The sequence below is a fragment of the Scleropages formosus genome, chromosome 14 (genome assembly GCF_900964775.1).
Source record: "Scleropages formosus chromosome 14, fSclFor1.1, whole genome shotgun sequence".
In the NCBI taxonomy this organism is placed as follows: Eukaryota; Metazoa; Chordata; class Actinopteri; order Osteoglossiformes; family Osteoglossidae; genus Scleropages; species Scleropages formosus.
Genome location: NC_041819.1, coordinates 11,658,160 through 11,671,124, shown reverse-complemented (window position 1 = coordinate 11,671,124; position 12,965 = coordinate 11,658,160). Strand labels below are relative to the sequence as shown.

At 40.4% G+C, this 12,965-nt stretch overlaps 1 protein-coding gene across 3 annotated transcripts; it reads left to right on the top strand.

Moving 5' to 3' along the window:
* The first annotated feature begins 1,776 nt into the window (after positions 1-1,776).
* LOC108920487 (four and a half LIM domains protein 2) lies at positions 1,777-12,398 on the top strand. 3 transcript variants are annotated; one of them, XM_018729258.1, is made up of 6 exons: positions 1,777-1,929; positions 7,999-8,185; positions 9,955-10,129; positions 10,717-10,886; positions 11,283-11,469; positions 12,017-12,398. In XM_018729258.1, exons 2-6 carry the CDS (start codon positions 8,030-8,032, stop codon positions 12,166-12,168), a joined length of 840 nt encoding a protein of 279 aa, XP_018584774.1. In that variant the 5' UTR covers positions 1,777-1,929; positions 7,999-8,029; the 3' UTR covers positions 12,169-12,398. The 3 variants fall into 3 exon arrangements, with proteins under 3 accessions (XP_018584774.1, XP_018584773.1, XP_018584775.1); XM_018729257.1 differs by lacking the exon at positions 1,777-1,929 and adding an exon at positions 5,024-5,268; XM_018729259.1 differs by lacking the exon at positions 1,777-1,929 and adding an exon at positions 5,493-5,687.
* Positions 12,399-12,965: the final 567 nt, after the last annotated feature.

Below are 12,965 nucleotides of genomic sequence, written 5' to 3'. Positions count from 1 at the left end.
ATTTCAGTCTGGGTTTGGCTCTCAGATGCCATTCTGTTGCTTCAGTGTGGGCTGATATTGGATTTTTCTTGTAAAGGTTTCTGTAACAGTGAGGTTACACAGGGTGATGTTCATACCAAATCCCTAAACCTGTTAGACCTGTTTGCTGAAATCAGTTCGGTATAACTGAACCTACTGGGCTTTTCAGCCCACCCTGGCACAGCTCATCACTGCCTTTGAGACACACAAGCATACCCCCTACAGCAAGGGCAGAGCAAAGGAGAACTATTTCCATGCTAGTAATTAACTATAGCAACTTATACAGGTAGTCCTTGACTTATGACATATGCCGCTTACAATGACCCGCACTTAGGATAGCTATCCCATCCATCAACCTTCTAATACTATTTTTGAGTGTGATATTTGTTCGTAATGTCTAACAAGTATCACTCCATGTGTCATAAGATAACTCTGGCTGGTTGCGCTGCTGCAAGGCACTATGTTTCTTATTGTATGGATCTCTGTAAGTGTCTGGGTGCATAACAGAAACTTTTCCTTAGTACTTCTGTTGAAGTTGCTTTTTATTTAAAATGGCCAGCAAGTGAAAAAGTGAGTATTCTGGTGGTGCAGAAAAGAAAAGTGAAAAGAGTAGCTCAAAATGAAAATATTACACTGACCATACTATTATTATTATTATTATTATTATTTTAACATGAATTATGTGTGAAATTAGTGGAAAAATTTAACAAATCCATTCTATACAATGTAGCATTCATGCATTTTCATTGTTTGTATATCCTGAGGTTTTATATAATATGGTATAAGGGAGTCTGCAGCTAGATCATCAGAACAGAACCCTGCTGTAAGTTGAGGACTATTCAGCAAGATACTGCACTGGAGATAATGAGGTAACTTGTTCAAGGGTGCGATGGAAAGGTTCATCCTGGAACTGAATGGACAACCTTCATTTTAAAATGATCATCTCTTGAAACAATTCCTGCCCCTGCTGTTTTACTGTGTGAGGTAGGATGAGGAAACATTGCAAGCTTAAAACACAAAATCCCTTGAGATAATTCACAGCACAGCAAAGGCTCGCAGTCTTTCACACTGCCCTTTTTCAAAGATATGTGAATCTACAGATAATTAGTACAGAGAGGTTGTGCTGAGCTTAGTGCGAATGAAACTGCCTGAAATTGCAGCTGTTTGCCTGAATGTTCAAGATATCCTGCAATTACTGACATACAACATGATGATGATGCATTTTGGGCAGCAAAGCCCCTGATCAACCCCCCTTTACAAGCAGGATGGTAACCCCGCAAGATTACTTGCCCCAGCAAGAGCATTGTGCTCAGATCTGATCCTCACACCTCCAATGCAGTGAAGTGTAAGCTACTGGGAATGGCTGATATCACATGTTCCATAGCCCTGTTTAAAGGAACAGCCGATAGTGTCTTTCATGCGAGGTGTGATGGATATCATTTCTGGTCCCTCTTACTCTACCTCGCTCTGTTTCAAGCTAAAATGACCAGATTGCATTGCATTACCAGATCATTGCTTAATGCCACGGATTCACTTTAATGAAATAAAGTGAGGTTTCTTTGTGAAATTGTTTGTCATTGACTTCAGGGTGGTAATGCTGGAGAAGCCTGGCGGTAGAGAACTGTGATACCCCTGTATTGGGTGTGTGTGTGAGTATGTGTACGGTACGTGTGTGGACAACAATGCGAAGCCTTAAAAGGGAACTGGCCATCTGGTGAAAGCAGACTTTATCTCCAGTGGCTCTCTGAAAAGGTTATATTTATAGCTGCACTTGATAAAAAGCACGGTTCTGTCTAGGCAGCCCCCAATTAGCCCATCCATAGGTGGAGTAATCCGATAAAGAGGCCCTCTCTACCCCCTGGGCTCACTCTCACCAAGCTGCTCCCAAGGACACATTGGCTGCACAGCAGGGTAAGCACCAGCCACTTCTGTTCCACTGCACTCTGTCTTACCTCTGTCCTCCCGCTTGCTCAGCCCTGCTCCACCTTGACCGCTCCTGTAGCCTCCTCTGCCTTTGCTCTCTTTACCTTTGTTTCCTCCAGCTCTCTTCCAACTCCCATGCTCTTCTTGCCTCCCAGCTCTGTGCACAGGTGTGGAAACTGAGTACTTGCTTACCGCAAACATTTCGCTTTGTGACCGATGTCCAAAATGTTCACGTCATCTGAGAACTTTGAGAATTGTGTAACAATGTAGGATTTGTTTAAGTATATAGTCCAAAAGGAGCAAAACTGCTCAGATTTGAATACATTGCTTCCAAGAATTCCAGTACAAAGTAGTGTAGCAGGTTTGGCCAGGTCCTGCTCTCTGGTGGGTCTGGGGTTCGAGTCCTGCTTGGGGTGCCTTGCGACAGACTGGTGTCCCATCCTGGGTGTGTCCCCTCCTCCTCCAGCCTTATGCCCTGTGTTTCGGGGTTAAGCTCCGGTTTGCCGCGACCCCGCTCGGGACAAGTGGCTTCAACCAACGTATGTGTGTGAAGTACTGAGCAAGTAAAAGTCATAAGAATGCGATAAATTATTATTTGTCATTTTGTCTTACTTGGTAGATTTTTTTAAAGATTCAAAATAAAGTCTCCAAAAATAGCTGAGGTTAAAACTCTTGTGGAATACTCCCACATGCACATTTCCCTTCTGTGGTTTATGCAGAGAACACATTTTAATGAAGAGAGTGGCGTTATTCCAGGGCACTACCGTCCAGCTTCTTTCCTCAGATCGGCTGGGCTGCTGTGAAAGCTGACAGCTGATGGCGCCACAGGTTCTGTCACCCCACCCAGCCATGGCAGCAGTCCCTCTTTCCAGGGTCCTGAGTGAAACTTTCATTGTCTTTAATTAGCTTTGTGTGTCATGGCAGCCTGCAGGTTGACCGCAAAGCATTTGCCTCAATGCCGAAAGAATGCCAGAATGCCGAGCCAGCTGGCACGACTGGGACCATGGTGAGATCAGGAGATTTCTCATAACACCTGCTCGGTTGGACTTGTGGCCGTGGCCAGTGCCACATATCCAGCCCTGAAGGCTCTGCTGAAGTTGGGCATAGTTAGGGAGACTTTCCCCTGGTCGGCTCCATGCTCTCAGAAGACAGAGAAATTCTCAGTGTGATCCTTCAAATGTGTAATTACTTTCTTAGTGCTTTGCCACATAGCTTTGGAACTCAATAACCTGAGCATCCGTTTTGTAATGAGGAAGCTGGTCTTGAACTCTGAGATATGGATGCAGAGATGTAAACTATAAATGTGCTTCTGGTGCTGTCTAGTACTGAAGGCATATTTGACCGAAAAAGGGGAGCAACAGCCAGTTTACTATTGAAGCAACAGTGTGTATTATTTGTACCCTGCTGGTCAGTGTCCTAACCACTAACTCAGAGATATACACATACACACACACACACACAGTGTCTGAAACCACTTGTCCCAAGCGAATTCGCGTCTAGAGGGGGAGGGGACACACCCAGGACAGGACGCCAGTCTGTCGCAAGGCGCCCAAAGCAGAACTCGAACCCCAGACCCACCAGAGGGTGGGACCCGGCCAAACCTGCTGTGCCGCTGTGCCACCGTTCCCCCCCGACCACTAACCGTGCTGCTAAAATCACCCTATGTTCTTGCTCCCCCTGACTCTTCACTTGCTTTCCATTTCTAAAACCTGATCAATTTCTAAAATGATTTCATTAAGTTTTTTAGACATTTATTTTTCACCAAAACATCTGTTCTACAAAATGCATAAAATTCCTAACCCACTTTTAATGTGTATAATTTAGCAGCATAGTTCAATATTAGTACTGATTAAACTTTGTAAATGATGTTATGGACATTGCGAAATTGGAGATAACATTCCATTTTCTTTAATTTCCCTTTGATTCAAAGCAAGGCTTTCAATGGGGCGTTAAATCTTCAGTTTTCACTGACTCGTACATTTGTATGAAGGCACATGACTGGTTGAAACATTCTCTTTGAGGCACAAATCTGTCTCTTTCATTTTTCTCTTAATAGTATTTGGATTGATGGAGAGGCACATTATCTGAAACATGGCATATTGGAGTTCTGGAAACACTTGTTTTACAAAATCAGTTTAACTAAAGTCAGCTGCTTCTCTTTTTAACATGAACTTGCCAGTAAACTGTAGTCCAAAATAATAAAAAAATGCTAGATGTAAGGGAAACAGATTCAGGATTGTATGCAATACCACACCAATTTAAGTCCTAGCAGTTCCTGCAAAATTTGCAATTCTCACCATGTTTTTTTACTGTCATTATGTCAGGGAAACTTAATAACAACGCTTAACTTTAATGCTTTTATGCTGTGGTGTGTGGGGAGTTTGTTGCTATTGCCTCTTCCCATGAGTTCAATATCCCATGTGATTTGCTTCTAATATGAATTAGAAAGACAAGGCTTGTTTTCAAGGTTTTTTTTTTTTTTTAAATTGCCAAATTTGTCACGATGAATTAGTGGTGGGACAGCCAGTGCAGTCCTCCAGTGCTTAATGTTAGGGAAGAAGTGAACCTTTGAGTAATTTCAATAAATTAGCATTGAGCATTATTGAGTTTGCTGATTCAATTGACTCTCGAACTGTGAAATCATAAATCCTCTCATACTTCGTAACTCCGTTAAAGTATTTGCATTACTGTGCACTGATCATGTAAAATGCCAGTGTTATCCAGTATCATGAGATTCCTCTGTGTTCCAAAAGCCACCGTGTGGAAGACAGGGTTACCCCATGAAGCTCTGATGGAGGCTGAGAAATGGAACCCCTACTCTCCTGTAGTCTCATATGCTGACTAACAGGGTTTGGTTTAAGATGAAGCACACTTTCTCAGTAGAAAAACCACCAAGGCAGGACTGTGAAATACAGGGCTTGTGGGGGAGTGGAGCAGGAGGCGGGGGAAATGCAGGAAATATCCAAAAAAAATGTAAAAGACAGCTGTTTGATTTTATTGTGGGGAGGAAAATAACACAGTAAGAGACTGATAAATACACCACTGGGGGAAAGAACTGGATTCAGTGCCAGTCAGGGTTGGAAAAGGCAGAGGGAGAAGCTCCTCGGCTTTCACCTCCTTATATGGTCAACCATGGAGGGAATTCTGACGGCAGCACAGCCCCTCACTATGCTGTGCTCGTGCGGAGAGGTCCGCAGAGCTGATGGATCGAGAGGGAAGCTGAGAGGAGGTATGGAACTCCCAGGGGCTCTGGGCAGCAGCATCTAGCTGGGACAGACATAGGAGAGGGACTACAAGCGATGCATGGAGACTCTAAGGCAGCATCATGTGAGTAAGGACTGGTAGGGTACACTGCTGTTTTCTCCTGGCTTTGGAAACTGTCCTCTTCCTCTCCTCTTGAACAAAGTTAATGCAGCCTCTGCCGTAAGCCCTTTGGTATTTTAATTCCATTACTAAACATCAGAGTCGCTTATGTCGGAAGTTATGCAATGAAAAACATACATGTGAAGCTGGATCGGCAGTTACCTCCAACTTGTATTTCAGCATCCCTACTAGGATAACAGATGAACAAGAGACAACTAAGGGAGCTACTGTGAAGTGCAGCTGGTGTGGGATTCTGGCCCAGTTTCATAAGAAGGGAGATGGTCTTGAGAAGCATTGAAGGGAGAATGCACTGAAACCCCTGGCAGTGGAAACTCTAATTCAATACTAGCGATTGCACAATCTCGACAAAAAACACTGCAGAGGTCCGCAGTAGGTTTGATTATTTCAGTGTATACTGTTTGTACGTGTGTGTGTTTGTGCACGGTGTTCCCCTACCATACAAGAATAATGTGTTAACCGTGTGAATTTTCATAACTCAGGTTTAGTTGCCATCACTTTTAATGGCAAAATTTCTTATGAGTTCCTCAGCCACCCAAAATGACACCCATTTATAATGTTAAAATGGGCACAATAGTTCAGTAGTTGACATTTATTATTATAACATAACATAACAAAGCAGATTCTGTTCCTTAGTTTATAGTACTGTATGACTGTCTACCTGCACTTGTTTAGCTGTTTGGTATCTGTTAAGTACTGTACACTTACAGTTCACTCTAGGTGCCATGATTTAGGGTTTCAAGTGGATTCGTGAATGTAAGTTGTTTACGGTGTGTGAATGTTTGTGTTACGTTGTTCTGATGCTGGCACTATTACTTTTTTTGTAAAAGCCAAAAACAGTGTCTAAACCTATGACCACATAAACCTTGTGGGATACGCTATAATAAACTTGCGTTTACAAAAAAATTACACATTATATAAAAACATATATTGCTGGACAATTAATTATGAATACAAATTTTAAAAACTTTAAAAAACACTGCAATATGTGCGGAATAAATATGCCCAGACCTTACGTGAATAAATCCCTTTTTGTGTGGCTCTTCTCCCCAGCTGAAAATATGTGTTTCAGGTGAACTGGTGAATCCTCTAAATCTCCTATAGTGTATATGTGTGTATACATATGTGTGTACAGTATGTATGAGCTGTATTACTCTGCTGTATAAATTGGTTAATGACTGTAGGGAGTTTAGTGCTGAATATCCAGCACTTAATATTCTTGAAAAAAGAAGTCCGCTAAATAATAGTACATGGTCACTGCATGTGACTTTGGAGAAAAAAATCTACTAAATTAATAAATATAAATATAAATATAAATGTAAATGTCTTGCTCTGCTCAACTGTTGGGAGGTGCACATAATCTAAATCTGGACCTCATAAATGCAAAGAAGCATCTTGGAAGATGAAGTAGGGGTATTAAAATAAGCTCCTTGTAAACTCAAATTTTCATTGAGGGATGACTGTACCTACAATATATATATACACACACACACACACACACACACACACACACACCATCTGAACTGCTTGTCCCATATGGGGTCATGGGGAGCCAGAGCCTAACCCAGCAACACAGGGTGTAAGGCTGGAGGGGGAGGGGACACGCCCAGGACAGGGTGCCAGTCCGCCGCAAGGCACCCAAAGCGGGACTCGAACCCCAGACCCACCAGAGAGCAGGACCCAGTCCAACCCACTGCACCACCGCGCCCCCCTATATACATATATATATAAACATATATTCTTATTCCTTGAAAAACATACAAACTTTTAAATTCATACTTATCCATTTCTAAAATTTGTTTGTAATGCATCAAACACAACTTGTGTTAGCCTGCCAAGCCAATAAATAATAGGCACTAAAATACATTCAAACAAAATTGGAGTATGGGATTGCAATGATTCAGTTTGCCTGCATGGTGTTTACAGCTAGTGTCTGTTCCTGACTGTTTGTATGTTTAATTGCTGCAGTAAGAATAGGCCTACTGGCACCAAGGAGACCAAAAGAGAAACAATAAAGAAAGTGGAAGTAGCCAAATATTAGAAATGTAGCATATGAATCATTCAGATGGCATTTAATAGAACTTTTTGGATGTGGTATGTTTTTATTTTTGTTGATTTTTAATTATTTTTTAATTTAATGCAGATCAAAGTTAATGGAAGACACATGTAGATTTTTAAAAATTATTTCATGTAACTATATTCAAGGTTTTTACAGAATCCACCAAATAAAAAAGGGATGTCTTTATTAATATGGTTTGATTAGCTGTAATTTAAGGTTAAACATGGCCTTAAAGTATCAATTGTGTCTGTAAGTTGGGGAGCTAGTTCAGGGATATATAAATATTATTAATTTGTTTTTTTTCCTCTAAAATTTTTACACAATGCTGATTATTTCTGCTGCTTAATAAAATTAGATATACAACAAAAAACACCAGTTGAAAACATGTTCATAATTTTATTGCAACTGTTCTTAGACTTTATATCTTTTACTGTTCTTACATTTAAACATCCTCCCTTATTTTAAACTTTAAAAAAACTTCCAAAGATCATATTTGATAATGTACATATGATATTGCTTGGTACGGTAAACTGTTTAGAATTAATGTTTTTCTATTCATATTCAAAGTAATACTAAAGTTGCTAATTTGAAGACTTACGTCCCTCCTAAACACACAGGCACGAGCAGACCAAACGTCCCTGAGCCAAAATGACAGACCGTTATGACTGCCACTACTGCAAAGAGTCCCTGTTTGGAAAGAAATATGTTCTTCGTGAAGAGAATCCATACTGCGTGAAGTGCTACGAGAGTCTTTACTCAAACACCTGTGAGGAATGCAAGAAACCCATTGGCTGTGACAGCAGGGTAAGTTTGCCTTAGCTATTACTGACAGAGGAGTCAAACTTTGCATTTTACTAACGTTTTATTCAGAAGCAAGCGTTTATATTCTAGTTTATTTCTTCATTCATTCATATGATAGAATCCATATCATAAGCATATGTATATGCATAATCAGAAAATAGTGAAATACTGTCACAGAATTTTTACCACATAGTTTCCAGTTTAAATCCCAGGAAAGACCCTGCTGTAATGCCCTGCAGAAAAGTAATTAACCTAAACTGCATCAGTAAAAAATGTTTAGCTTTATGAATGCTTGCAATTGATTAAAAAATCAGCTATTGTAAGCAACAGAACAATAATGAGTTTGCAATGCTCATACAGTGATCAAAAAACTTTTATGGATCATGGAGAGAACTTGCTCTCCATAGGAGGAAATCAAGCAGATGAAATTAAATGTACTAGAAATAAAATCAGACCACAGGAGTATAGAACAATGTGCAGACTATGTTGCTATTTCTGAAGTAGCAACTCTGGTGTGGAATGTGAAGGCCTACTTCTGCATGGCGTGGTTCATCCCAGCTGGTGCTGGCACCATCACAAGCTCCCAGACAGGCCAGTCTTCTCCAGGCCTTGTTTATCCCTTTAATTCAGCTCTCAAGAGTCACAAAGCAACAGCACTAGCTGAAATCCCCATGGGGCTGCTTCAAAGGCAAAAACTACCCACTGCAGCAAGAAACTATCTGTAGATTAATTAATATGTCATAAAAGTCATTAGTTGAAGGCTGAACTTCACCCTGGGTGACTGCAGCAATAAAGAGAGCCATTTTTAAATTCACTAAGCCCTCTTTGGCTTCAACATATGCTGATGAAACAGATGTATGATATTGGTTTACATTAAGATTAAAGACTAAAACTGTATGGAAAAGAAGATCAATGCTGAAGGAGACATGGCTGGTGCTTTCGTTTAGTATATGCGTTCCAAATGGTTACATTTAGCAGACTTAGAACAGACATTTAGAGTGTAGGATCTTGACCACATTGCAGAGATTAGCACCCTCTTTCTTATTAGCCCCAGGGTAAAATTACATTACAACGGTTAGTGTTGCATTACATGGTTGTTATACCTTGTGAAGAAGCTCAGTACTTCTGCCAGCGTATGTTGCAAATGGAGTGGGACCCATCAGTCCCCTGTGTACTTGGCACAATTTGAGCCCTCACGTTCCCTTTTTGTCCTTGCAGATCATCTGATCAGTTACCAGTAAGGGCCCAAATAATCCAGGGCTCACTCATAGATTGTACGTTTACGTTTGACATATTTACGTTATCTTAAGTGTAAGGTGTTATGGAAATTCTTCTAACCACAGTAAACATGCTTTCTGACAGGAATTTCATCAAAGAAGTGTAGTAAAAGTAAGGGTAGTACATGGGATCCCTTTGTTTGCCAGTTCTGAGAAGTCCCTGTGAAATAGCACATGCCAACAGACAAGAAGCTGTCTCCAGGAGAAATGATCTTATTAAGCAAGAAAACTGCAGAAGAACAACGTTGCCTGACTGAGTCTTCAGAACCAACAGTCATTGACTTCTGTCATGGCTCATCAATCATTTAATGAGCTGCCAAATAATTGTGGACTTCACTTTTAGTCCTAGGGTTGAACCATCAACAGTCAAACACTTCTTTTTCTCTCATTTGATAATGTATGTCTAATAATGGCTTTTTGTGCAATAGTGAGTTATAAAAATGAATTAAAGCTTTCATGAGCCTCGGTAACAGAGCACCTTACTCTTCCCTGTAGGACCTATCCTACAAGGATCGTCACTGGCATGAAAACTGCTTCCACTGCTTCATGTGCCAACGCTCTCTAGTGGACAAGCCCTTCTCCACCAAGGATGAGCAGCTGCTGTGCACTGAGTGTTACTCAAATGAATACTCTTCCAAGTGCCATGAGTGCAAAAAGACCATCATGCCTGGTTCGTAAGCATTGAGTTTAGTTATGTATTCTCCATCGATTTGCACCAAGTTTTACATGCACATTTCCATAAATTTAATTTCTTTGAGTTGATTAAAATCAAGGCTTTTTCACATTTACATATGAGTGATGACACAAAGCCTTCATGTTGAATCTGTCTTTCAGCAATAAAAGTGACTCAGGTACTGGCAAAAGATCCTGTAATCCTGAAAAAGTACTGTATAAACCACATAGTATTTAATTCTAAAGATGGAAAGCAGAGGTATTTTTAGTTACTGTACATCTAACAAGAAACACAGACCATTGTATCAGAGGAAAAGATTTGTGTTAGGAAGTAGCCAGATTTATATATATGGGTGTGCTTCTTACTTAAATCTAACAACACTGCTCTCTACACTTAACACCTACTACACAGTGAATCACTAATAAAATAAAGGCTTGCACTCAATGACTGAATGAAATGTGTACATGTTGCAAGGATATCTCTCTGTTCTTCTCATCATCTTTCTCGCTGTTGTTCCCCATCTCTACATCTTCCCAATTTTCTCAACCCCCCAAACACCTCCACTGTGCCCTTCCTTCTATCAGGCTCTAGGAAGATGGAGCATAAAGGGAACAGTTGGCATGAGACCTGCTTCACCTGCCAGCGCTGCCAGCAGCCTATTGGCACCAAGAGCTTTATTCCCAAAGACAACTACAACTACTGCGTGCCCTGCTACGAGAAGCAGTTTGCCTTGCAGTGTGTGCATTGCAAGAAGGTGAGCCCCAAATGTAGACTCCACTGCATTTGATTTTTTTTTAAACTGCACTCAAGCTAAAGAACAGATGTAGCACATCATTAGTTTTTACAACTCACATCATTTTTAAAATTTTTATAGGTGTTTCTATTAAGTACTTTGCCCCTGAAATGACCACAGGTGACTTCAGCTAGAGGGACAGATCACAGAAAGCATCTTGTCAGTCTCTTAAGGATTCTGGCAAATTAAACAGTCCTAAGCATTCATCTTTTGAAATTTTCTAGTTCCTATAACAATTTCTCTGTCCTCAGGGTTAAAATGTCGCAGCGATCATTAGAACTATCAAGCAAAGCCTTTTCCAGGACAACAGATTTTGTTCAGTAGCATGCAAAGACCCCCGATGCTCTCTCCCTACAGCCCATCACTACTGGTGGAGTGACCTACCATGATCAACCCTGGCATAAGGACTGCTTCCTGTGTACAGGCTGCAAACAGCAGCTTTCTGGCCAGCGGTTCACCTCCCGTGATGAATTTGCCTACTGTCTAAACTGCTTCTGCAACCTTTATGCCAAGAAGTGTGCCTCTTGCACCACCCCAATCAGTGGTATGGACACAAGGCACCCTTTGTGCTGTGCTTACATACCTGTCACATTTGGTCCACATTGCTATCTCACCTACCTGCTTCAAGCATGTGGTGTTATAGATCATGTACATGTGACAGAAATGTCCACTTTCTGTATATTCACACCCACAATGGGAAAAAAATACTCATGCATTGTGAGTAACAATTAGTTTTAATATATTTTCAAAAATATGACAAGATTACCATATAAAATTTTGCTTATCTGCTCAGAAAACATCCTTTTCCATGAGAAGTTCCTTTCATGCCATTTGATTTCTTACACAGTTTCTGAAAACTCCTATAGTGGGCTTGTTCAAAAGGAATTCAGCTGAGTTAGTCAAGAGGTATAACTGTCTACTTGTCTACTATGACCCTAAGATCACGATCAATGAGTCTTATTAAAGCAAGTCACAGAGTTAAAACTTAAGGTGTGGGTCAGACCCTAACTTGGTCAAATGCTGTCATAATATTGGCTGTGTATCCCAATGGGTCAGTTTTTATGGCTCAACACTGTTTGTGGTCCTTGTAGGGTTGGGAGGATGCAAATATATCTCCTTTGAGGAGCGGCAGTGGCACAATGACTGCTTCAACTGCAAGAAGTGCTCTGTCTCCTTGGTTGGCCGGGGATTCCTGACTGAAAGAGATGACATCCTGTGTCCCGAATGCGGCAAGGACATCTGATGGACATTAATGAATGAGAGCAAAATTTCAGTCAAGATATATGGCCACACAACACAAATGTGGTAAAAGCAATGAACAATACTATTGTCAGCACTGCATATTATCAACAGTACTGCTAAAAACACCAAAGACTACCATTACTAACCCGGTATGTCATTGGACTATAGAATATGCCATAATAACAATAATCATAATCAACACTAATCATTTAAAATTAAGGGGTGGCTGGCTGTGTAATGGTTAGAGCTGCTGCCTTTAACTCAAAGGTTGCAGGTTTAAATCTTACCTACTGCTGTAGTACCCCTGAACATGGTATTTACCCTAAATTGCTCCAGTAAAAGTACCCAGCTGTATAATGGGTAAATAATCATAAGTAACTTAACATTGTAAATCGCTTTGGAGAAAAATCATCAGCTAAGTAAGTAAATGTAACCATCAGCTGTTTGAGAAAAATCTTTATGGAGAGATTTCTGCATGCACTGACCTGATGTTTAAAGTGTTAAGCATGATGAAAAGATTAACACATTATGAAATGTCCATGATTGAAAGAAAACTATTTTTTGATTTTTCTTTTTGATGTAATTTAAAATCACTATATCAAACTTTATTTTGCTCCATTTAAGACATTGCTCCACAAAAATGCATTATTACAATGGAAACTAACAATGTGACTAACAGTATACCAGATACAGTCGCTATATTTAATCTGGATATGTAGGATGTACGTTGAGTGCAATTGTAAAAATAAAAAGTTCAAAATGTATTCTTGTTGGTTTGCTTTTTCTTGTTTGCATCTT

Coding starts and splice junctions, on each gene's coding strand:
- LOC108920487 (XM_018729258.1), top strand. CDS start 8,030: ATGACAGACCGTTATGACTGCCACTACTGCAAAGAGTCCCTGTTTGGA. Junction 10,887..11,282: donor AGTGTGTGCATTGCAAGAAG/GTGAGCCCCAAA, acceptor CTCTCCCTACAG/CCCATCACTACTGGTGGAGT. Junction 11,470..12,016: donor TTGCACCACCCCAATCAGTG/GTATGGACACAA, acceptor TGGTCCTTGTAG/GGTTGGGAGGATGCAAATAT.